This window comes from Tiliqua scincoides, chromosome 6, assembly GCF_035046505.1.
Source record: "Tiliqua scincoides isolate rTilSci1 chromosome 6, rTilSci1.hap2, whole genome shotgun sequence".
NCBI lineage: Eukaryota > Metazoa > Chordata > Lepidosauria > Squamata > Scincidae > Tiliqua > Tiliqua scincoides.
In genome coordinates, this window is record NC_089826.1 from 29,319,915 (window position 1) to 29,346,887 (window position 26,973).

Below are 26,973 nucleotides of genomic sequence, written 5' to 3' on the forward strand. Positions count from 1 at the left end.
ACAATTTAAAAACAGCCTTGCTGACTTTTGTGATGTAAGACACAGTCATTAGGCAGACAATCCATCAATCAGTCTCTCTCCAGGTGCTTAGAAAGACTTCACACTGAGCCAGCAACTCCTCCCTTTACCAATGCAAAATGATTATCTTTCTTTCACCTGCTCAGGGAGAAGGGAGGGGTCGCTTGCCTTGAAGCTGTTCTAAGTACCTAGAGGGAAAATTGATGGACTGTCAATCATGATTGACATGATTACTCATGTCAATTATGTCATTAATCATGATTACATCATGATTGATGGACTGTCAGCCAGCTCAGGACTTTAATTATCCTCATATCGACTAGGTCAATTTGTGTTCTGGTCATGAAAGAGATTCCTTGACACGCTTAATGACTGTGCTTTAGAGCAACTAGTCATGGAGCCCACCAGAGGACAGGTGACTCTGGATTAATATTGTGCAGCACTCAGGACCTGGTTAGAGATGTAAATGTTACTGAGCCATTGGGGAACAGTGACCGTGCTGCAATCTGCTTTGACATGCATGTCGGGGGAAAAGTACCAGGCAAATCTGTCACAAAAACCCTTGACTTCTGACAAGCAGACTTCCCTCAAATGAGGAGGCTGGTTAGAAGGCAGTTGAAAGAGGTCAAAAGTCCAATCTCTCCAGAGTGCATGGATGCTGCTTAAAACAACAGTAATAGAGGCCAGCAGAAGTGTATACTGCAAAGGAAGAAGGGCTTGACTAAGTCCAGGAGGTGCCCGCATGGCTAACCAGCCAAGTTAGAGAGGCCGTAAAGGGCAAGGAACCTTCCTTCCGTAAATGAAATTCCTGCCCTAATGAGGAGAATAAAAAGGAACATAAACTGTGGCAAAAGAAATGTAAGAAGGTGATACGGGAGGCCAAGAGAGACTATGAGGAACTCATGGCCAGCAACATTAAGGGGATTAATAAAAGCTTCTTCAAATATGTTAGAAGCAGGAAACCCACCAGATAAGCAGTTGGCCCTCTGGATGGAGAGGGAGGGAAAGGGGAGATAGAAGGAAACTTAGAGATGGTAGAGAAATCAAATGAGTTCTTTGCATCTGTCTTCATGGCAGAAGACCTCGGGCAGATACTGCTGCCTGAAAGGCCCCTCCTGACCAAGTAATTAAGTCAGATAGAGGTTAAAAGAGAAGATGTTTTAGACCTCATTGACAAATTAAAGATCAATAAGTCACCGGGCCCTGATGGCATCCACCCAAGAGTTGTTAAGGAATTGAAGAATGAAGTTGCTGATCTCTTGACTAAATATGCAACTTGTCTCTCAAAACGGCCACAGTGCCAGAGGACTGGAGGATAGTAAATGTCACACTGATCTTTAAAAGGGAAGGAGGGGGGACCCAGGAAACTATAGGCTGGTCAGCCTAACATCTATACCAGGTAAGATGGTGGAATGCTTCATCAAATATAAAATCTCAAAACACACAGACTACATGAGGGACATGAGGATGGAGAGGCAGGTGAGGCAGAGCCTCCCCACCAGGGACGTGCCGTGGGTGGGGAGGAGGGCGAGGCAGAGCCTTCCCAGTGGCTGACCACACAGGCAGGCAGACTGGACTCTGCAGTGGGAAGACCTGCGGCTCCTGTATGCCTAGAGCCCCTCCCCCCCGCGCAGCAGAGGCACACCTGTTCCACCCCACCCCCTGCCGCCGGGGACCAGCTCTGGCCGCGGAGGTCAGACCCCCAAGCGCTTCCCATTGGCTCCCCGCCGGTGACGTCACGCCCCCTCGCGCGTCCAGTCAAGATGGCCGCCCTGCCCTCCGTCCAATCAGAGGCCGCCCTCGGCCGACGTCTGGAGGCCTCGGGAATTATGAGACGCTCGGCCTCCCTCCTCCTTCCCCCTCCCTCGTCGCCTCCGTCAGTCAGCTGCCCTGGCGCGCGCCTGAGAGGTTACTGGACGCCTGTTGTCGTCCTGGGCGCAGCGGGAGCGGGGAAGACGCCTGCCTGAGGCGGCGGCCGACATGGGGAGCAGCGGCAAGGGTGGCAGCCCTGGCGGGGCGGAGGTGAGTCCCGGGGGGCGGCGGCGGCGGCGGCTGAGGCTCCCGCGGCTCCCAGGAGGAGTCGGCGTTGCCCCCGGGGGGGGGGCGAGGCTGAGAAGCGGAGGGGAGTGTCAGTTGGTGGGAGTGGGGGCTGCTCCCACGGCGCCCTTCGCTGGGGCGCTCTCTGGCGCTGCTTTCCCCGAGGCGTCAGGTGCCTGAGGCGGGCACGCCGGGGCGGGGGGTCTGGTGATAGTTCTGAGAAGCGCAGGGAGGGTCCCGTCAGTGCCAGCTGCTGGGCCTTGTGTGACAGCCTCGGGGGTGGGGGGCCAGCCAAGAGGAGCCTCCCCCCGCTCCACCACCCCACTTTGGGGGACGCTGGTGGTCGCCGTGCCTGTACCCTGAAGCCTCTTCTCTCTCCCCCCCCTCCTCCATTCCCAGCACAGGTTGCCTGTGCTTCCTTGTGGTGGCCATGCTCTTTAAGGCTGCAGTCCTATCCACGCTTTCCTGGGAGTAAGCCCCATTAACTGTAATGGGACTGACTTCTGAGTAGATATGCATAGGATTGGACTGTCAGGCTGCACTCCTACCCATACTTATCTGGGAGTAAGCTCCATTGACTATAATAGGACTTGCTTCTGACAGGACATGCATAGGATTGATCCCTAAGGCTGCAGTCCTGTCCACAGCTTCCTGGGAGTAAGCTCCATTGACTATAATAGGACTTTCTCTTGAGTGCACAGGCATAGGATTGGGCTGTTAAACTCTTTCTCCTTGTTTATCCCATGCTCTCCTCTTCTCAGCCTGTTCTTGCTGCGAGTTAGTTTATTGGCTAATGAGCAACCACCACCCCCTTCTCTGGTTGATCTGTGGCTCTTTAATCTGCAGCCTGCCTGCCTTAAGTGTCAACACACTGTCTGTGGTCCTCATACCAGGGGTGGACAAATGTTTTGGCAGGAGGACCATATCATCCCTCTGACACTGTTGGATTCCAGGAGGGAATTAATTTAAATTTCAGTTTGAATAAATTTACATAAATTATTACAATAGAGACAGAACTTATATGGATGAATGAATTTTACTGAGCTTATTTAAAATCCACATAACTATAATAAATGCATGTAGAACCACATAAGAACTATGAACTGTTTGCCACACACCTCTTGTACAGTGAAAGCATACAGACCAAGCCAGAAGCACATGGAGACATGTTGTTCAGAGGCAATGGGAAGGGGATTAAAGTAATGCCAAAGGAAAATCAGAAAACACATGGAGACTATAGAAGACCTTGCTCTAACTCAGCTGCTCTAACTCTAACCTTGCTCTAACTGCTCGCATTTGGCAGTTGTGGGCCAGTAAGGACTCCAACAGTCTCTGACAGACCAGAGGCTCTTTGGAGACTGGGGGCCCCCACTGGGCCAGATTGGGGGTCTGTGAGGGCCACAAATGGCCTATGGGCTAGGGTTTGCCCACCCCAGCAATGCACCAATGCAGGGGTCTCCAAACTATGGTCCCAGGGGCCACATCCAGCCTGCCACAAGATTGTATCCGGCCCATGGCAACTTGTTTTTTTGGTCAGAGTGCTTGCTAACATTTGACATTTTTACTCATTACATATATATCATTTCCCAGTTTAAGCACAGCATTGTTTCTTTGTAATTCTCACATTTCTCAATTGTTCTGAATCACATCATGCTGATTACAAAAAAGATCCAGGTTAAACTTATTCATTCATTAAATTTCATTCCCTTATTTATAAAATTGATTTTTTTTGACCAGTAAAAATGTGTAAAATATAACAGGTGGTCCACATACTGAAAAGTTTGGAGACCTCTGTACCAGAGGATTGTTTGTTCTTTCTCGTCTCCCCAGCTCCCCAATTCCTGGCTGCCTCAGCTCATTTATGAAGGAAGAAGCTAGGGCATAGATGTAATCTGAATGGCAGTGTCTGTAAATCATGTTTAAAATAGGGTAGGGTCCAAGTTTGAGAGGTCTGTTGCTTTAGTATACTGTAATATACCTTTTTTCAACCAGAGTTCATGAGGCTCATATAGTAAAATAACTGAAAGCAGGGTTACCTGTAATCTTCAAAAAAATATACAAGAGATACCAGCAAATAGCCCTTGGCAAAGATGCTATGCTTTAAATAGGAAGAATTGCTCTCCCTGTGCATCACTTTAAAAGTGCCCCTTTATTCTAAAGAGGTAAGGAAAAGTCAAAGTAGGGTCAGCAGGGTTTTTTGCCATCCCTCCATTACAGGCAGGTTTTGCAGAATCTGCAGGCTTCCGATCATTGATATTTTGTATGTAAAGACTCTGCAGAATGTTTGTTCTCTTTCATGCTTGTCCATTAGTTCTTTGTAATTGGGTGATGAATTAAAATAGTGCTTCCTTCTCTGAGTTTGGTGATGTGTCCTTTCACAAAAGAGTCTCCAAGGAGATTCTTTTAAAAGAGAAATAATTGAAATTTTGTTAAAAATCAAACATGTTTTAATGAAACAGACACTAAATAAAAAACTGGAAAATACCAATATTTATGCTTATAACTCTGTAGTGTTAAATCAATACAATTTCATTTTGTGTATTTTGTTAGCTCCATAAGCGTAAAGCTATAAGTTAATTTTTAACCTGGATGTTGCATGAATGTTCAAGGGAAGTGTATGAGACCTATTCTGAACATTATTTGAAAACAGGAAATAATCAGTATAGGCGTGTGGGGTGGGAAGTGGATTCTAGTACTTGAAACTCCTTAGCATAGCATAAAGCATAGCATAAACCCCTATAACATAGCATAAAGATGCTGGTCTTAAATTACCTTTAAAAGAAAATACTGTGCTTGAGTAACTTAAGAACTACAGATGCATTGCATGGAGTCCAGGAACTATCACAAGCATAATTTTGATTGAGTTAAATATCGCATTTCAATATTTTAGGATATTCCCAAAACATTTAGATGTTACGTTTTTAACTTGGGAAGCTAGATATGCTTAGCAAAAAATATATACTGTATGTAGTGTCTGTGAACTGTATTGTCTTGGATAAAAGTCCAGGTGTAAAGGTGCATAAGGTTAAGTATGTGATTGACACCTTATGTAAGGAAACAGCTTTTGAATTTATAGGCTTTCCGTCTGTGGTTTGTTCTGTGTTGTGAAATGCAAGAGAACTTAACTGTTGGGGAATACTTTAAACTTAATGTCTTGAGTAAAACTGACAGCTTTTCTCCTGTGAAGATTTTTAAAAATCAAACTGCAAATTTCTGTGAGCTGCACAGGAAACTTTGGTTATGAAATACTACCTATTGAATAAATATATACTTAACCCATTTCCTTGCATGTGTGGGGGAGAAGAATGAGTTTCTAAAAGTACAGATTCCTGACTTGAGAATAAATGAGTACATTTTAGTTGTTATATAAGACGGTAGATGTTAAATAAACACTGGTTTGTGTCTGAAGGACCAGAAGCGTAGCTTCAATCATGCAGTGGTACTTTTGTGACATTGTACATTGTACCAGCTGAAGGCTGTGCCTGAGGACTGAGGAGAATCCTCCAGAATGGCATGCTGTGTAGAGGCTGCAGCTGAGGGAAGGAATTGACAGAAATTGGGATCCCAAATGAGCAGAAGTACTTCTGCTTACTTGGACACTGGTTTCCAACCTGTGGTCTGAAAGACCCTGAGAAGTGGTCCACAAGGTCTCAGGAGGAAAAAAATCACCTTTGATTACTTCCATTGTTTTGCTGAGCAAGTAATTGCTGCCAAAGATCACCACAGAGGGTGGAGACCACCTGCAGCCACAATCACTTGTCAGCTGTGGCTGTGGTCAGTCCATTCTCTGCCCTCCATGGTAGTCTGTAGGGGAGTGCTTGGGAAACAGTCCACCAGAGAGAGGAGAGACCAGACCACTCATAGCCACTTGTGGTCCACGACGATTCCAGTTTTTGCGTCAGTGGTCCACAGTCTCCTAAAGGTTGGGGACCACTGCTCTAGGAGCTCTCTGAATCCAAATCATTATGCGATAGCTTGGTTCTTTCTGTTGGAAGATTTGCTCTCCTCCCCGACTTTTTATTTTGAAAACACACATTGTACATTTTTACTTAAAATGACTTACCAGTAAATGAAATACCATAGAAAACATTTCACTACTGAATGTAAATGTCAAGGTGCTCAAAACCTATTTTCATATTGATGTGGGGAGTTGGTTATGTTTAATGGGCTAAGGGCCCAATCCTATCCCATTTTTCAGTGCTGGTGCAGTTGTGCCAGTAGTGTGTTGTTCGCTGCATCCTGTGGTGGTGGGCATTCACTGGGGCCTTCTCAAGGTATGGAAACATGTTTTCCCTTAGCACAGGGCTGCGTTGTGGCTGCACCGGAGCTGGAAAGTTGGATAGGATTGGGCCCTAAATCTCTGACTTGAAGATAAGGCACCAAAAAGTTGGTGATATATGTAAGAGGTAGACATTAGTTTGTATTCAAAAAACATTACAGGAAGTAGTTTTATAAAACTGTTGACTGTACTGTATTTATTTCAGACTGCTGTATTAAAACTTTGCATATGTCACTTCATGCTTAATCTTCCTTTATTTTTTATTTTTTTGAAAGTTACAACAGAAATTCTTGCAAGTTACCATAGAAAGTGTTGCTTATAAGAGGCTTGCAAAACAGTTTGTGGGGCTGAGGGCATTTTCAGAAATGATGGTACGAGTTCCTTTTACAGTGCAATCCTAAACATTTATTTGGTAGTCGGTTTTACTGAATTCAGTTCTTATAAGCATGCATAGGATTGCAACTGATCTTATATATATTTACTCTAAAGTAAATTCTATTGAACTCAATGGACACTGGATTTACAGTGTTAACACAAATACTGGGTTCAGCCAGACTTTCAAGAAATAAATATGCTAACCATTTAGCAGTGCAAAGAGTCAGAACTCTCCAAAGGACTCTTCTGAAATATTGAGTGAATGGAAAGAAGTTTGTATAAATGAATCCCCTCCTCTGTGCAGCAGCCTCCATCCCCTTGAATAGTTGCTTCTGAAGTTTGGGGGACCTCCTCAGGAAATAGAGTAAGATGTGGGGGAGGGGGGAGAGGAATTAACAAATTTTGAGCGAGTACAAAATTTAGATACAACCCTTACTAGGGATGTACAAAGCCTTCTCATTTATTTTTGTAGATACTTGTATTTCCACCTTCTTGAACACCAGAATCCCATTTTCAGGCTATGTAGTCACAAAGATGTGAGTTTAGCAAGAATGGGTTTTTTGTGGTTCCTGAAGTGGTATTTGAAAACACTGACTAGGTTGTTGTTGACTTAATTATGCAACATCTTCAGTGTTGAGTCACTGCCTCTTTATTTTGTGAGTACTTTTTACAATTTTCCATTGCTTTGTTTGAATACTTCAGCAAGAGCAGAATAGAATGGATACGTGGCAACCCTAATAGATAGCAAACCTTTTCCAGCTAAATGCTCTATGGGCAGTTAATTTGAGTATGTTAAATCATAGGTTGTACTTTATTTTTTGAGCTATATATCATGTGAGCTGCTTTCATGACTGAAGTGACATAAAATGTAGAGTGAATTATATTGTAGCCTTATATTTAACAATAAGAACCTTTAGTTGACTCAGCAGTTTAGTTTGATTTAAAATTCCTTGTTTATTGATGGGGCTAGAATAAACCAGATGCCAAAATATGTGATGTTTGTATTAGGAACTAGAACTGTTTCAAGCCTTTTGTATTGTATAAAAAAGTTATTACTAGCATCTTGATCTTATGTGAATTTGGCTAGAAGTAAGTTTCATGTATTTAAAAGAACTTCTCTTGGTGCTTTTAGCCTGCTGGATGAATGGGTTGTAGTGGGTTAGTACAGATTAATTTCTCCAGTATGACAACAAACTGTACAAATGCCTCTCAACTGTGGTGACTCTTTCCTTGGAAACACCCCAAAGCCTGCCCCTGAACTAAAATGTGTTCTTATTTCAACTTGAGTTTTGGTGACCAGATTTCAAGTGGAATGAAATGCAATTTTAATATTTTTAAGATTACCTGAATTTTTGTTTTGAATTCATTGCTTTGAGCTTTCAACTTCAGTTCTGATAACTAATCAACTATTTTCAGATTAATTTAATATCACTTGAAAGTCAGTGATGTTTCAGCTTTGTTCAAGTGGAATATTGTGGCATTATTCGCCTGTGCTTTATAGTTGTAACTGGGAAAAATGAGAGGGGTGATGTTAGATTAGATTACTTTATTGTCATAATACTTAACGCACAACGAAATTTGATGTACCATTGAGATACGGACATAGAGAAACTAGATACAGCAATCACTCGCATCAGTCACACTCCACACACTCACTTACCCACACATTCAATACAACATGCATCATATAATATAAAAACAATATTAAACAAAATTATGTTGCCCTAGTGCATGATTACAAACTAGGTCACCTCTTTGGTGGTAATTTTAAGTTCCTTATTCAATGTAATTATAGCTGTAGGATAAAAACTGTTCAAGAATCTTGTGGTGCGTGCTCTAATAGTTCTGTATCGTCTACCCAAAGGCAACAAATCAAAAAATTATGAGCTGGATGAAGTTCATAATGAAGCTCACCTTTATGGAAGAATATGGTTGCCTTTGTTGGGTAGATGCTAGGAACTCTGTTTCATCAACAAGTGTTAGAAATTATTCATCATTCATTAAGAACATAAGAGCCCTATTGGGTGAGACAGACTAGAGCATGAAGGCAATGCTTCTTCCCATTCTTTGATCCCTGCAACTAATATGTAACTTCTAAATGTGGTTCAGTTCACTATGATGGTTAATAGTGGTTGATAAACCAGTCCTTAAAATATATCTGATGCAGTGGCCATCAGTAAATCTTGCAGGAGTTAATTCCAAAAGAAATCATAATGTGCAGAAATACTTCTTGATTAACCTAAATCTATTGCCTGTTTCACTAGGTGAGTCTTAGTTCTGGTATTATATGAGAGAAAGATTCATTATCAATTCTCTCTACACCAGTGGTTCTCACACACTTAGCACCAGGACCTACGTTTTAGAATGAGAATCTGTCAGGATCCACTGGAGGTGGGTCATGACTGTAAGTGTCATTATCAAGCAGGAAAATTCTTTGCAATCCTACCCACACTTACCCAGGAGTAAGTCCCATTTACTATCATTGTTAAAAGCATATACACAGTAGCTTGTTAAAAGTACAGGTCTCTAACATTTTCCCAAATGTAGTAATGTACCATGGAAGCATCAAATCTAATATATTAAAAATAAAATATTGAAATGAATGGGACCCACCTGAAATTGGCTCGCGACCCACCTAGTGGTTCTTGACCCACAGTTTGAAAAACGCTGCTCTATACCATTCCTACTTCTGTAATTCTTCCTCATGAACCTCCTTAGGGCTCAATCCTATCCAGTTTTCCAGCATCGATGCAGCTGCAATGCAACCTTGATGTAAGAAATCAAACATTCCCTTTCCTTGAGGAGGCCTTTACAACTATCATCCCACTGCGTTATGCAGACCTCCGTTGGCATGGCTGTATCAGTGCTAGAAAGTTGAGTAGGGTTGGGTCCTTAGTTATCTTTTTTCCAAAACATCTTGGCGTTTACAGCACTTTCTTATACAGGTTGAATTTTGTTATTTGCCAGGGTTCCATTCCCAGAACTCATGTGGATAGCAAAAATTGCATTAAAGCAAATACAGGTATAACCTAATTATCCATGAATTTCTCACCTGTGGTTTTATCTCAACACGATGAGAAGGGCCCTTTCAATTAAAGGGAAAAAAGTCTTTTAACAATAGCCTCCTTAATGCAAGAGAGGGCAGCCGGCTGACAATCCATCCATCATTCTCTCTCCAGGCACTTAGAACAGCTTCACTCCAAGGCAAGCAACCCCTCCCTTCCCCCAGAGCATGTGAAAGAAAGAAAATCACTGTGCATTCTTTCCCAGCTCTGGGTGAAGGGAGAGATTGCTGGTTCTGAGGAAAGCCTTTCTAAACTCCTGGACAGAGACAGATTGATGGATTCTCTGTCTAATGACTCTGTCTTACATCACAAAGGTCAGCAAGGCTGTTTTTAAATCTCCTAGCAAAGAGACATACAGGTGGAGACAAAGAGACAAAGAAGACCTCAGGCAGATACCGCTGCCCGAACGGCCCCTCCTGACCAAGGAGTTAAGTCAGATAGAGGTTAAAAGAGAAGATGTTTCAGACCTCATTGATAAATTAAAGATCAATAAGTCACCGGGCCCTGATGGCATCCACCCAAGGGTTATTAAGGAATTGAAGAATGAAGTTGCAGACCTCTTGACTAAGGTATGCAACTTGTCCCTCAAAACGGCCACGGTGCCAGAAGATTGGAGGATAGCAAATGTCATGCCTATTTTTAAAAAGGGAAAGAGGGGGGACCCGGGAAACTATAGGCCGGTCAGCCTAACATCCATACTGGGTAAGATGGTGGAATGCCTCATCAAAGATAGGATCTCAAAACACATAGACGAACAGGCCTTGCTGAGGGAGAGTCAGCATGGCTTCTGTAAGGGTAAGTCTTGCCTCACGAACCTTATAGAATTCTTTGAAAAGGTCAACAGGCATGTGGATGCGGGAGAACCTGTGGACATCATATATCTGGACTTTCAGAAGGCGTTTGACACGGTCCCTCACCAAAGACTACTGAAAAAACTCCACAGTCAGGGAATTAGAGGACAGGTCCTCTTGTGGATTGAGAACTGGTTGGAAGCCAGGAAGCAGAGAGTGGGTGTCAATGGGCAATTTTCACAATGGAGAGAGGTGAAAAGCGGTGTGCCCCAAGGATCTGTCCTGGGACCGGTGCTTTTCAACCTCTTCATAAATGACCTGGAGACAGGGTTGAGCAGTGAAGTGGCTAAGTTTGCAGACGACACCAAACTTTTCCGAGTGTTGAAGACTGGAAGTGATTGTGAGGAGCTCCAGAAGGATCTCTCCAGACTGGCAGAATGGGCAGCAAAATGGCAGATGCGCTTCAATGTCAGTAAGTGTAAAGTCATGCGCATTGGGGCAAAAAATCAAAACTTTAGATATAGGCTGATGGGTTCTGAGCTGTCTGTGACAGATCAGGAGAGAGATCTTGGGGTGGTGGTGGACAGGTCGATGAAAGTGTCGACCCAATGTGCGGCGGCAGTGAAGAAGGCCAATTCTATGCTTGGGATCATTAGGAAGGGTATTGAGAACAAAACGGCTAGTATTATAAAGCCATTGTACAAATCGATGGTAAGGCCACACCTGGAGTATTGTGTCCAGTTCTGGTCGCCGCATCTCAAAAAAGACATAGTGGAAATGGAAAAGGTGCAAAAGAGAGCGACTAAGTTGATTACGTGGCTGGGGCACCTTCCTTATGAGGAAAGGCTACGGCGTTTGGGCCTCTTCAGCCTAGAAAAGAGACGCTTGAGGGGGGACATGATTGAGACATACAAAATTATGCAGGGGATGGACAGAGTGGATAGGGAGATGCTCTTTACACTTTCACATAACACTAGAACCAGGGGACATCCACTAAAATTGAGTGATGGGCGGGTTAGGACAGACAAAAGAAAATATTTCTTTACTCAGCGTGTGGTCGGTCTGTGGAACTCCTTGCCACATGATGTGGTGCTGGCGTCTAGCCTGGACGCCTTTAAAAGGGGATTGGACAAGTTTCTGGAGGAAAAATCCATTATGGGGTACAAGCCATGATGTTTATGCGCAACCTCCTGATTTTAGAAATGGGTTATGTCAGAATGCCAAATGCAAGGGAGGGCACCAGGATGAGGTCTCTTGTTATCTGGTGTGCTCCCTGGGGCATTTGGTGGGCCGCTGTGAGATACAGGAAGCTGGACTAGATAGGCCTATGGCCTGATCCAGTGGGGCTGTTCTTATGTTCTTATGGAGCCTATTCATCCGTGTTAGTTCTGTTCCCTGGCTCAGCATGATTAACAAAAAAATGCATTGTGCTAAATTCCATAGAGTAATGCAAATACGCCGCAGCCTGACACTTCTGGATGGAAGGAAACTAAGGCAGCTGTTATCAATCCCCTCAGCCCTCCCACTGCCAGCTGTCCCGCTTCTTTCACAGGTGGGATGCTGAGCTTTTAAGAGTCCAGTCCTATGCCTGCCTACCCAGATGTAAGCCCTACTGTAGTCAATGGGGCTTTCTCCCAGGAAAGTGTGGATCATTTTGTTTGTCTGCTGGAGCAGGAGAGCCTGCACCTTGGGGGGGGGGGATTTGGCAAACACTCTCAGGGTTTTTTAAAGCAATCCCCTCTCCTCCCCCTCTGTACTCAGCCCTCCCCGTTGCCAGCTGTCCCTGCTTCTTTCACAGGTGGGATGCTGAGCTTTTAAGAGTCCAGTCCCATGCATTTCCCATGCATTTCTACTCAGAAGTAAGTCCCATTCCAGTCAATGGGGCTTACTCCCAGGAAAGTGTGGAGAGAATTGTAGCCTTGCTGGGCTGTTTTGTTTCAAAGCAATCCCCTCTGTTGCTACCTCACCTGCCCCTGTGTGTATGTGAGTGAGAGAGAGCAGGAGAGTGAACTCCACCTTGCTGCACTGCTCTGGCTACAGAGGTTTCCCCCCTCCTTCCCCACTTCAACCTCTTTGCTGTGACTCAGGGGCTCCAAGAGCACTACTGTTCCTTGGTAAGGGGAACCTCTTCCATGGCTCAGGGGCTATTTCCCTGTCTGAGTGAGGCGGAGCCCTTTTGCAGTGCTTTGGGCTGCCTGGAAATGGAGCAGAGGCCAGCGCAAGGCAAAGGAGGCAAAGGTGTGCGTGACTTTCAAATAAAAAAATCCATGGATAAATAGGTTAGATAATAGGTTAAATAAATAGAACATAAGAATAACCCTGCTGAATCAGTATTTTTCACATAGTTGACCCACCAGTAGGCCCTGGTAGCCCAGAGCCTGTTTGAATCAACGCGGAGTTAGTTTTATATTGTTTTATGCCTATCTGCTTAAAAAGAGAGCTGGGGAAAAATTGAGTTAAACAAAAAGGTTACACCCAAGTGAAGTCTGGTAAGACTTTTTATCTATTTCCAAATAGTTGAAACAACTGAACCTGGCTGCTGGAAAAGTTACCAGGAAAGCTGATTGGTGACTTGATTTCATTTTTGGATTGGAAGTGGAAGGCTGTTGCTGGAAAACTTATAGTGCAGTCTTATGCTTGTTTGCTCACAAGAGCAAACAAAATTGAGATTTGTTTCTTAATAAGTATGGTTGGGGGTAATTTGTTATGTAAATAAAAACAAATTAATTTCTCAAACTTTACTAAATGATTGTCATGCATCTTGCATAGCTTGCTTTTGTTAACACAACAATGTAAAGAATGCAGCTATCTATTTGAAAATGCTCTGAAATGCTGTTAAAGTGTGGTGACTGAGGTCAACAGAAAAAACTATTTTTAGAGACATATTTGCATATGGTATCTCTGTAACTACCGGTTTTTGAAAAATATGCAATGTTCTATTGATCAATCAACCCTGCCTATCTGCCTATCACCTTACTGCATGTGCTCTGGTGAAATAAATATTACCACGCTTGATTTGTGAAATGTTTGGTCAAATATCTTTCTGAAGTTTCTCATCAACTGCACAATATGTATTAAATATTTGATAGTGTCAATTTCATTTGATCTAAGTAGTCCATTTGTTATCTTTATAATGTCTTTCACCTTGAAATACCTGTAGGTCGTTACTTTATTTTATGGATTTATACCCCACTTTTATAGTTACCATTCTCACAAAACTAACGAGTACATTAAAATAAACTAAATCCAAAATGCAGCATAGCATGAATTATCCTTAGTATATTCCATCAGGAGTGTCAAACATAAGGCCCCTGTACAGTGGCGTCGCTAGGAGGCTGCGGGCCACACCAGGTGACGCGCACAGGGGGGTGACATGCTAAATCACAGTGGTTAGGAGTAACTCCATCATATTATATACCGTTGGATGCGGAATTTCCAGCCGAATGCAATGCAAAAACCCAGAGTGAAATATCTCATATCTATCAAAAGTTGTGGCCAAAAAACCGGAGAACAAAAAAATGCATAGATCCCTATAGAAACTGAAATTGAGCCGTATCGTGTTTACTTGCGAGTAGGCGACCTTGCCTTAGTCCGTCAGAAAGGGCAGGCTGAGAGGAATCCAACAACACCAGAATGGTCCTGATCCAATGAATGCAGCCCCCAAAAACACCTCCAAGCAGATGAATGTATTGAGTCCTATGGAAAGCGAAACTAAGCCTCACGGTCGAGTTTATTCACAAGTAAGCAAACGAGCCTTGGCTGGTGTGGAAAATCAGGTGAAGAAGAGTGCAAGGCTATCAGATTTGTCCTGATCCTATGCAACTGGAGCTAAACAAGTGCTCCAGAAGGCAGCCTCCCCCCACTAAAAAGGATGAAAACAGAGGCTTCAGCTGATAAGGTGAACCTTTTTGAGACTTGCAAAGCCAGGTGGATCCTGACAGAGACCTGGTTTAAACAGAAGTTCTTGAATTGAACTGGGCACTGGGCAGGGCTGAAAACCTTACTGGTTTTGGAGGGGGGGGGGTGTTATTGCAGGCAGACTACAGAGGAAATTCACTTGGTGGACCAGGGCTGGCTTCTGCTTATTTAATTATTTGTTTTTAATTATTTATACTTATTTATTTTAATTTGCCTGATGATGTTACTTCCACCATGACATCTCTTCTGGTGGGTCTGGGACAGACTGTCATTCTAAAAAGTGGGTCCCAGTGCTTAAAGTTTGAGAACTGCTGCAATAAGATGTTAGTAAGTTGACACCCTTGGGGTGTGTGTGACACCACTAGTGACCAAAATCACTAAAATCTTAATTTGGAGGAATAATACCATCCTGTTATATATCAATCAATGCGTAATTTCATGCAGAATGTGTTCTATCTTTGTTCTATAAAATGGTACAGCCAAAAAACCAGGGGCCGAGTCATGGTACATCACCACGCCCACCACCTGGGGTGTTGCCCTCCCACTGCATGGGGGGTGACGCGCTGACATCCCGCACCAGTTGACGCGAACCCTAGTGACGCCACTGCCCCTGCAAGGTTTTTATCTAACCTCCATGGTGATGGATTCTCTGTTGATTGCCAGCTTGGCTGCTGCATGGTTGCACCAAGTCCCCTCACTGCCTTCACATTTTTGCCTTACCTCCCTGCCCAGAACATAGCAGCCTCCTCCACTTGTACACAGTGATAACACTACCAGAACAGCCTCTGCTTTGCTTGTTTTGTGTGTGCACCCAGATATGTATGTGCCTTCTCTTGTGTCTGGCTCCAGCTAGCAGCCTGACCTCCTCTTCCTTGATTGAGTGTATTGCTGATAGTACCATAACTTTACAACTGTCTTAATTTTTCTCTTTTCCTCTGTTTCAGATTTTGAAAAAAGAAAAATATGAAGTGTACTTAGAGAAATTACTACTGCAGACTACAGGAATACAAGTGATTTATTTCTTAAACTGAAAAGAGTATCAACATGAAAAACAGTGACTATTATCTTAGCCAAGGACTCTTATTTTTGTAATCTGTAACTGTCTTGAGTATATAAAAATCATCTTCAAAGAGTGATTTGCACTAACGTTAAAGTAGGAAAAAACCTATAAATATTATATTTTGAAGTCTCATGAGCATATTTTTATTTAACTTATTCACTAGAATTTTGAGTTTTTCATCTTGTATTTTAACTTCAAGATTTTTAAAATAATTTTTGTCAACATAAGTAATATTGGATGAGTGCAATCTGAAGAGCTGCAAGTCTGTCTGAACACAATGCCATAAGTTTCTAAGGCAGTTGTCAGAACTTCTTATTTGCCTTGCTCCGCTCAGAATCCTTAATCTTATTTTATGAACACTTACTTACTTCTTAAATAATGGCGTGGGTAAAGCTCTTAAGGAAACCTGGAGGTAATCTTGGAAAAGTGTATCAGCCTGGAAGTGTGATGTCCCTGGCTCCTACCAAAGGCTTATTAAATGAACCAGGACAAAACAGTTGTTTTCTTAACAGTGCTGTACAGGTAAGATGTCTAAACATTATTTGTATTAAATGCAGGATTTTATAACTGTTACGCTGTTGCATCAGTCTAGGTTCCTGTCAAGGTAGCCACTATCTCTATTATACAAAAACCTATCCTGAAGGATAGCATAAAGAGCATAAATCAGTGTAATAGATATGTATAAGATGCTGTATTAAAGACTTCTAAAGTAATAAAAACGCATAAAGAGAAACATGAAATTCAAACTGGCCCTTTCATGTGGTCCCAATGAGATCCTGAAAGGAATAAAGTATCCATGAATGAAATATAGACCCTATTAAACCACAGCTGAATCGGTCAATACAGATCAATGTATTGTAGGAATGTATTCCACACATTACAGAAATGTTCACAGCTGATCACTATCCACAGTTGGCTTGAAACAGGTGTTGTGGATGCTCTTAATATAACAGAAAGTTCCAAAGACTAATTAACAGGAAAAACCTCAACAGAAAACTGGTCCATTTCTTAATCAAGAATAAAGGTCAAATGTTGGAATGTGGTCAAACTGTACAAATGTTGGAATCTGAAAATAATATAAAATATTAGTAACTACCATTAGCCCCACTTCCATGAAATGCAGACCTACAATGAAATGCTTAAAGACTGTTGTAAGAAACACAGCTTCTTTCTATGAAACGTCTTAAGGCTTTCTGTTGAACTTCTTGGATATACGTATTAACCCTCACTGTGAATCTTAAAATACTTTAAGAAAGCAGTTCTCAAACTGTGAGTCTGGGATCCTCCAGTGTACTGTGACCCAATTTTTGGTGATTTATGAAACCAACAGGGCAGATAAGATTATGTTTAACCTTTGATGCACAAACTGCTATGGGGGGAGTACTGCTGCCCAGTCACCATTGTAGCCACACCCTTTGGCATTTGCCTCTAGAGCAGCGATTTTCAACCAGTGTGTTGCGAGTGGTCCACAGGTTGTACCATGGGAGTTTGGTTTATTTATTAAATAAATATCATTTATTAATAGGGCCATTGAGGAATGTGAACCCCCAGCCAGCAGCATTGTCAAAAATCCGATGGTGTGCCTTGACAATTTTAGTGCCTTGTCAGTGTGCCATGAGATGAAAAAGGTTGAAAATAGCTTTTCTAGAGCCTCTAGAAAGTTTGGGAACCACTGATTTAAGGTATTAAATTTGTTGACTAGAACCTTGTGACTGATGTTTCAATGCTGTTTTACCATTAGCAAAACCACATTTTTTTACCATTTCCTAATAAAATGAGCCAAGGATAAAGCGTAAAATGTAGAGAACCATCTTCTGAAAACGAATATCGTACAAATCCACTTAGTTATTTTAATTCATTTTCTCATTCAAACTGAAAGGTATTGTTCAAATAGAATGTCTCTATTATCAGTACATCCAAATCCAACCTGTTATGTTGATTCATTCAATCGATCTTCTTCCTCCCAAAACACTTAGATTCTGTATTTTGTAATCTAAAAAATCTTCTCCAAAGGTCCTTCAGCAGACCTCTGTTTGCAGACATAGTGCTAGTCTTTTTGTAGACCAGAGTAGACAGCTCAAACTTCTTTCTCAGATGTTGGAAGTAAGATATAGTTGAATTTCAAGCTTTTGAATCAAATCTCTTTTATATTACTGTTTTGCTTATAAATGTTTTATAAAGTATTTCCTAAACATTGTAATTTAGTCAGAGAGAGGCACCACCATGCTGTGCTGCAGATACATGGTAAAATTTTGTAGACTTAAATGGCAAGCGTTGATGTTCATCAATACGTAGTTTATCCTCTAAACTTCTTTTAAATGCCTTTAGGAGATCGTGAAATGATGGGAAATGTTGCTCCTCACCAGTATGTCACAAGCATCAGACACTAACAGGCATATATGAAACTTGCATGACCACATTCTATAAGGCAAATCATTACACTGTACGATTAGGATTGCAATTGGGGAATTTTCCTTGAAATGAAGAAATCTAGTTTCGGTTCACATATCTTCAACCGTGGAGACCTGCTGCCAGTGAGTGTAGTAGACAATACTTAGCTAGATAGACCAATGGTCTTGCTTAGTAGAAGGCAGCTTCACATGTTTATTAAAATGTGTATAACCCTTTCAGGAGCTTATAGTATTTTGTGTATATATTATTCTCTCTGGACTGGCACATATTATTACTGGAAGCTTTTTCCTTCAGAATGCCAGGGTTTTAACTTCTATGATGGAAAAATCATATGGGGGTATGAAACAGAAGTTTTGGGGATGATTTACTTATCTTCCTTGTAGGTTTTATGGCAGCTTGACATATTCCGACGGAGTTTAAGAGGTATAACGGGACATGTTTGTCAGGGAGATGCCTGCATATTCTGTGCTTTAAAGGTAAATTTAGCATTTTTCAATTCAGAGTACTTCAGACTGCATTTTAAACTTAATGTGAAGTGAGAATGAATTTTGTCAATATAAGAAGTTTTAGTTGATAATCTCTTTGAAACACAGCTTGATTTTGCATCGTAAATCAATAGATGGAAATGTCTTATGAAGGCCCAGTTGACTTATGAAGGCCCAATTGACTACCCAATAGTGGGCATTTCCTAACAGTTTTAATTATGTATCTATGCACCGTTCTAAAGGTATTTGAACAGTGTATAAAGGTTGCGTTTTCAATTCAAATTCTGTAGAAGAACTACGTCAATAAATCTGGGTTACACAGTTTGGTTGCAATTCTATACAGTTGAACCTCGGTATCCGTGGGGGATCTGTTCTTGGACTTCCAGCGGATACTGAAACCTGCGGATGAACAAATTCATGGGTCCGGTCTATAGGACCTCCAGATGAAACCAGAGATGTTCCCCAGTCACCATCTGGAGATGCTCACAGAGACCTCTGCGGGCCTCAGAAAAGCTCCTGGATGTGATTGGAGAACATCTCCAGTGGTATCTGGAAACTCGCAGTTAGTTAAAACTATGAGTCACAAACCCACATACAGAGGCAGGACCTGTACACCCTTTCCTGGGAGTAAGCCCCATTGAGCACAGTGGGACTGACTAGACATACTTTAGATTACACTGTTAGTGTATTTGGACTAAAATTCCAAATTCATGTGTGCAACCTCCGACCTAACTGGGACTTCAAACTTCATATACCAGTGTTTCTCAAACTGTGGGTTGGGACCCACTAGGTGGGTTGTGAGCCAGTTTCAGGTGGGTCCCCATTCATTTCAGTATTTTTTTAATGAGACTTGGTGTTCCCATGGTATGTGACTGCATTTGGGGAAATGTGACAGACCTGTACTTTTAACAAGCTGCTATATATATTCTTTTAACAATGATACTCAATGGAGATTACTCCTGGGTAAGTGTGGGTAGGATTACAGCCTAGGAGTGCGTAAGGTCCATGGTGGGAGGAGGCCCCTTCCCTGGGGTTGTTACTGAGCACGAGGGGCTTACCCGGTCGATGAGCAGTGGTTGGCGGTGAATTAAAGGACGGGAAGCAGGTATGGTAGCTCTACACAGGCGGTTTAATTTTGTCAACCGTTTTACATTCATGTGGACCGTTTCTGCACGGCCCACCACACTCTATCCTGACTTGTGCTGTCGTCGTCTGATCGGCTCAGGACCCGGCCCTTCTAACTCCTTGGCGGTTCCAGCCCAAGCTGCCTGGCCAGGGTCTCTTGGCCCAGAACCCCAGTTCTGGGGGGTCACAACCCTGCTGGCTGGGGTCAGGCTGGCTGGCCTTGGGAGGGCCCATGGTCCCTCTGTGCTGGATCCCTGGTCAGTTAGCCACCACGGGATATAGTTGGCGGCGAGCGCCCGGCTCGAAAACCCAGTCTCTCCAGGGTCCGAGCAGGTCCTGGGTCAGGGAGGTCCCTGCCCCAGCCTCCTCTCTCCAGAGCAGACCGCAGCCCCTTTCCTCTGGAGGCCTCTCTTTTTCCCCTCAGGCAGGGGAGATTTTTCCCCTCCGGCTTCACTCTGGCCTTCCACCCCTCTTGAGAGGAGTGACCTCCCTCTTCCCTTTCCAGGCCCCTTAAGATGCCAACCTCAGGTTGGTCCATCCCCACCCCTCCTGACCACGTGTCTGCCTGTTCCCAGCTGTTCCTTGTCCCTACTCCCAGGTAGGTGTTCTGCAAGGGCCCCCAGTCCTGATGACACTTGGGCTTACTCCTGAGTAGGCCTCGACTCTAGAGGAGATCCCTGCTCCCAGGGAACTCCTGGAGGCCCGGGCTGGGTCCAGGTGACAGTGTGTTAAAAATTTTCCTGCTTGATTATGTCACTTAGTCATGACATCACTTCTGGTGGGTCCTGACAGATTCTCATTCTAAAACGTGAGTCCCAGTGCTAAATGTGTGAGAACCACTGTCATATGCAAATAAATCAAAGCCTGTCAGGTTACCAAGTCCTTCTAATATGGGGCTTAACTGCTATTCCTGGATGCAGTAGTTGCAGTAATACTGCAATACAATTTCTGAACAAGACATTTGTGTATTGTCTCTACGAGTCCTGAAAGTCCTTCAACCCTCAAGAGCGTATGGGGAATGGGAGGGTGGTACTGAACATAAGAACAGCCCCACTGGATCAGGTCATAGGCCCATCTAGTCCAGCTTCCTGTATCACACAGCGGCCCGCCAAATGCCCCAGGGATACTGGTAAACTGGGGAGAGTTACCTTTCTCAACTTGTACAGACAGAAGATGACATCAGGATGCAGCTCTATGTTTAAGCTACAATTTAACTTCAGACTCACTCTGCATAATCACCAAATTAAAAGGCAAAGCAAAAATACAAAACAAAATGTACACTTTAAAAATCTGCTGAAGTATACTACCAATCTACTGTAAAGACTTAAGGGTGGATAACACCTCTTTGTAACTGTTGCTTACCCAGTTCAGCTTCCTGCCAAAATGAGTGAGCACTGTAGGAGCATATAGGGCTGCTTTCATGCCACCCACCCCCCAGGATGCCATGTTTGAACCTTTGGTCACTATTGAACATTCTATAGTTCCTGTAGCCCCCACAAAATCCCTTTGCAGGGCATTCATGTGCAAAGGTAGGCACTGTTAGTGTGATGGCTATATGTAATTGCTATGCTCAGAGACAGTATGTTGATGAATATCAATTGCTGGGGAGTGACAACAACTTAAGCTTCTTGTGGCCAAGTCCAGCTTGCTGGCTTCTTGGAGCCATCTAGTGTTTCAGAGTGAAGCAGCATGCAAGACTAGTCAGACCTTTGGTCTGATCCAACAGACCACTATTCTTGTGTTCTCCTCACTAGTGCAGCAATACCAAGAGCTGCTGCCATCTTGAGAGAATCGTTCTTACTGCTCATGCTGCAAGTCACTATCCATTTCTTCACATGTAATTCAAATGTTGTAGAAAGGAAAATGCCTTCATACAGAGAGCAAGTAATTAGATTTGTTTTCTTCCTAGCAGACATTTATCTAAATCAGAGGTGCCACTAGGCTTTGTATCATCCAGTGCAAGAACTCATTGTGCCACCTCATGATGGACCTCCTCCCGTATCAGACCATACAGAATACATTATAGTATCGAACTCACAACCTAAATGCAGTGGCATCACTAGGGTTGGTGTACCCATTTACTTATATACTAAAATAAATAACGTTAACAGGCCACCCAACAAATCAGTCACAACAAAAAACTAGTGGCCAACTTGTTGATGCTCACACAGCTGTATAAGAGTTCTAATATTAGCTCTGATACATTGAAATGAGAGCTGATTCATACCATTACCTTATTGGTTTCGTGCTGTATCATAATAATACCTTATTGGGTCTTGGAACAATCAGTCTCGTTTGTTAGTTTTGAGTTAAGAAAATTCATTTTTTTTACATAAGGCAGTTATGTTTTCCTTTCTGGTTATTTGGCTATAAATTTTGATGAAATATCTGTATTCTTATGCAGTTTGTTTAATTGCATTCTGTATTGGATTACCCATCAAACGATATATAACATGGTAGTATTTGAAAATACCAAGATTTTCACAATTTTTGCCAGTAGTGGTGTCACCCCTCCACTTGAGGGTGTCACCCAGTGCGGTCTGCATCACCTTGTGGTGCCACTGATCTAAATATATTTTATTCAAGATCTTCACCATAAAAAAACTGCTTGTAATTGAATAATCCACTGCCAGAAAATACTGAGATATGCTCTACTATTTAAGCAATGAATATACATACACACATTTAACTAAATCTACTATTGACTTCCAGACAATATTTGCACAATTCCAACATAGTCGAGAAAAAGCACTTCCATCCCATAATATGAGACATGCCTTGGCTGAAAGCTTTAAAGATGAGCAACGGTTTCAGCTTGGACTCATGGATGATGCAGCAGAATGTTTTGTAAGTACTTACATATGTTACCCTTTTCTTTAAAGCAGGGTTGTCACTCATTTCATACAGTGGGCCGAACAGCATTCATGGTGCTGTTGAGGACCAGAAGTGACATCAGTAAGGAGACGATGACCAGAAATAGGCATTCTGTTCTTGCATAGAAACTCATTAGCTGCAAATGACAGAAGAGACAGTTTGCAGATCTTGATTATATTTTCAAGATATAGGAGATCCGAATTATTATGCAGGCTGCCCTTTTAGCCGAGCTGTTTCTGCCACAGAATCACTTTGCAGCTCAGTAACTGGGAGATGGTCTGCAAAGTCATGCCTACCTGATAATTGGGCTCTCCCAACACCTCAGCAGCATCTCCCTCTTTCACCCTTTTTGGTCTACCCCTTCCCCTGTATTATTCCTTGCCTTCTGAGGCTTCCTTCCATCTCTTGAGCCTCAACAGAAGTGACTCTGGGAGTCCAGTTTTCACAGGGGCCAGATAAAGAGCTTCCAGGGGCTGCATTCATCCCATGGCCTTAAGTTTGCCAACCCTGCTTTAAAGTTTGTCTTGATATTTTGTGGCCAGTGTGGCATTTAAACTAAATTTAGGAAAACCATGTTTAGATCTCCACCTGGTGAAATAGCTTAATCTACCTCATAGGGCTATTAGAGTTGGATAATTACAGCTGTGAAGTCTTTAGAGTCTTAAAATCAATGTTGTCTTTTCTTTAAAAAAAAATCAATATAAGGCAAGGGAAGGGTGAAAATGGAACCCTTCTAAGACGTAAAACAGTTATTGTTCTGAGTTAAATTTTCTGCCAGTTACTTGGAATTATACAGAACTGTAACTGTTGTATGACGTAAAATGATTATGGCAATGTGTGGGAGGCTTGTGGGGGGAGGGGTTATTGAAGGAAGGACTTTCTCTTTTCCTTATAACCATGTTTCACCAGAGTGGTGCAAGAGAGTGTAGTCCCTTTAGTGTGGGCATAAGAGTATAGAAAGTCCATTTTCATTCTAGTTAGAACTTTTACATACGGAAGATTACCCTGCTGACACTGAGAACTATAAATCTATAGATTTATAAATCTATAAATTTTTTTTTAAATTGCTCATTTTTTGTCTAGGAAAATATACTTGAGAGGATTCACTATCACATAGTGCCAAGCAATGAAACAGATATGTGCACTTCTAAATCCTGCATTACTCATCAGAAGTTTGCTATGACATTATATGAACAGGTTAGATTTTATTAGTATTTCTTTCATATTTTATTTCAAAGTTTCTAAAGCTGTAAAAGTGAAACCTTTCTGTTACTTATAGTGTGTGTGTCGCAGTTGTGGAGCATCTTCAGATCCTTTGCCTTTCACGGAATTTGTGCGTTACATTTCAACAACCGCCTTGTGGTACGTGTCCTTATTCTCTGCTTCTTTATTCTTCTCTGCTCCCTTTGTTTTGTTCTTGTCTTCTTCACAGTAAGAATAAGTTCTTATAGTGAATTCTAAGGAATAGTGAAGTACAGATTTCAGTGGATCTGTTGAATGTCAGAATGAAAATGGATGGGCAAGAAGCTAAAAAATCTTCAAGCACTAGATTACCATCACATTTGAAATACAAACATTCAAGTTAAACTGAATTAATTTTTATGCTACTTTGGCAAAACCAATTTTCTTGTTCTAGGTACAGTGGGCCCTCCTTATCTGGGGGCTTGGCATCTTTGAATTTCAGTATCTGTGGATGCCAAGCCCACAGCAGGAGGTCCTTGGAGACCTCCCGGACATGACTGGAAGTGCCTTTTGGAGTTGTTCTGAGATGTGTGGAGGGGGACACACAACCTCCCCACGCCTCAGAAGGCGTCCCAGACACTACCAGAAGTCACTTCCAATCACTTCTGGGATGTCCTCTGAGGCCCTTCAGCTGCAGTTTCAGCTGTGCAGTTTGTATCCACAGGAGTCTTGGGCCAGATCCCCTGCAGAAACTGAGGGGCCACTGTCTGTTTTTACAATTCAGGGTTTTAAAGACAAGTACATTGTCAAATAAGTCATGCCTGATTATTGGTTTAATATTTGTTGACTTATGTACAGTTCATAGGATTCTGTGGAAAATACATTGTCAAAATAGCTGAAAATACTGTTTACTGCCAAGTTGAAAAGTTACTGATTCTTCTTTACAGCAATGAAGTTGATCGAATGTTGGGAAGGCATGAGCGACCGAAGCCTGAAATGTTCGCGGAACTGCTTCAGGCTGCAAATACTACTGATGACTACAGGAACTGTCCTGTAAGTTCTTTAAAAAAAGTCTTTGGGCAAAAAAATTTTCTGTGGGGATGATAAAGCTGAACACTGTTCATTGTCAGTGCAGAGTTTAGAAAGTGGGATATGAGTGATGGTCGCTAGTGTTCTTCTCTTTGCCTCTCCCCTCCCTTTTCTCTTCCTTTCCCCTATCTGGAGTCTCTAGCCTCCAAATGAAGTAAGAACATCGGTCTCAATGTGCCCTGCTGAGTTTTGTATGTGGGTGCCGTTTGTATTTCGTGCAATGTATGAATGAATTTATATTCGTAAAATGTATTTCCATGTATACATTCAGATTTGCACATATAGACATGGTCACTTTGGAGATTTTGGCCTTAAAGCAATTTTTGCCTATATGTTAAATGGCCTCAGTAAGATAATGATGTAACCTAGATAAATAAAACCCATTTTAGTTTTACAAAACACAGTGGCATGCTTTAATAGCCTTTAATTTGGGACACCTTGTAATTTGTTGTAACAAAAATAACTCTTTTCCTTCAGTGATTGTCCTTGCCCATTCTGTCATTGCCTGACAGTATTATAGAAACATCTAAGATTGTCAAATAGCAATGATCAGAGTACTAAATAACAGTAATAAATCTACCTCTGTCTCTTTAGAAATCTATTATAGGGAATAACAGCAGGAAACTTGGTTCAATATGGCATAATTGCTGTTAGTATAGTGTTTATCTTTGATCTAAATGGTAAGTAAACAAAGTGGCATCATTTGAGTGCACTGGAGACATGTGTATTGTAACGGTTTGAATGAATTCTGTAAAAATAAGAAAAGCTCAAATTTCAAAATATGTAGTTTTTACTATTTATATCTTTTCCTTTTTTCTAGAGTAACTGTGGACAAAAAATAAAAATCCGTCGTGTTCTAATGAATTGCCCTGAAATTGTCACCATTGGTTTAGTCTGGGATTCAGAACATTCTGACCTGACGGAAGATGTCATCCGGAATCTAGCAACGCAACTTTATCTTCCAGGGGTATCTGAAAACATTTCTGCTTGTTTAATGTTATTACTGTTCTGCTTTTTCTCACCTTTGAAAAGCTTTAGAGGATTGATTAGATTAGTTTTGCTCTCCATTAGGAAGCATTTTTTAATATTTTGAAATGCATGTTAACAGTGTTAAAATTTGCTGCCTGTTTAAATGAGTGCCTTTATGAATGATGGACAGTTCTTTTAATCTATTAATCCAGTGGTTTCCAAACTTTTTCACATTGGGACCCACTTTTAAACATTATACTGTTATTGGGACCCACCTAGGTTTACGTGACTTCTAAAAAAGGAGATCTAGAAAAAAAAATTATTTACTTACAGGTAATGTTTGTTTACAAAAATTTGATCCATTTCTCATAATTAAGTAGCGTAATGAACTTTAATGAATGCTCTCTTACCTTTCCTATTTCAAATAAAAAACATAAAAATATTCTTTTTTCACTCTTTATTAGGGGGTATCAGATATGTTTATCTCTGTTTATACAAGCTTGCAAACTGCAGGAGCTCAGCTGTTTGCAGGGCAATTAGCTGCTATCTGATTTTTTTTTTTTTAAATAGCCACAGAGCTTGAGGCAATTATCTGATCTTGCAATTACCTGTATTGGAGGTTCTGCCTGGCCCTTTGCAACCCACCAAAAATTGGGTCATGACCCACCAGTGGAGTCCTGATGCACAGTTTGGGAACCACCTTATTAATCTATTAACCCTGTTAATTGGGTAACCCCTGCTAACTGGGTAAGAGGCACTTTTCAAGTGGGTGCTCCTCTTTTATTTAGTAGAGGGAGAGTAACTGGCCCTCCTCACCCCAGCAGTGTCTTTTCTAGTGGCTATCTGCTGGTGTTCTTTTGCATCTTTTTAGATTGTGAGCCCTTTTGGGACAGGGAAACCTTAGATATTTGATTTTCTCTGTAAACCACTTTGTGAACTTTTCACTGAAAAGTGGTATATAAATACTGTTAATAATGATATTTCATTGGTTTCCAAACTTTTTAAACTGTTAGCTCCCTTGACCTACTGGGCCATTGGTTGTTACAGTTGGGCCATTGGTTGTACAAAGTCCTACATTAGGACTACAATCCTATACATTGTGTGTGTGTGGAGGGGGGAGTTCACGAGGATTTCACAGCTGCCCTGGCTGGTTTCCATGGCGCCCCTGGGGAGCCACGGCGCCCCTGGGGAGCCACAGCGCATAGTTTGGGAACCACAGGTCTATTTCATTGACTGGCTAAATATCGAGGTACAACCTATGTATTTTCCAGCAATTAACTAGAGGACATTTCAA

At 42.1% G+C, this 26,973-nt stretch overlaps 1 protein-coding gene across 1 annotated transcript in view; it reads left to right on the forward strand.

Moving 5' to 3' along the window:
- The first annotated feature begins 1,895 nt into the window (after positions 1-1,895).
- Positions 1,896-26,973, forward strand: part of USP53 (ubiquitin specific peptidase 53) — a 40,460-nt gene continuing 15,382 nt past the window's right edge. Inside the window, exons 1-8 of the mRNA XM_066632561.1 lie at positions 1,896-2,040; positions 15,428-16,065; positions 18,339-18,431; positions 22,278-22,412; positions 23,523-23,636; positions 23,719-23,801; positions 24,569-24,674; positions 25,531-25,677. Of these exons, the coding sequence (XP_066488658.1) occupies positions 15,922-16,065; positions 18,339-18,431; positions 22,278-22,412; positions 23,523-23,636; positions 23,719-23,801; positions 24,569-24,674; positions 25,531-25,677 (822 nt within the window). The 5' untranslated portion in view covers positions 1,896-2,040; positions 15,428-15,921. The remainder of the gene's footprint in view (positions 2,041-15,427; positions 16,066-18,338; positions 18,432-22,277; positions 22,413-23,522; positions 23,637-23,718; positions 23,802-24,568; positions 24,675-25,530; positions 25,678-26,973) is intronic.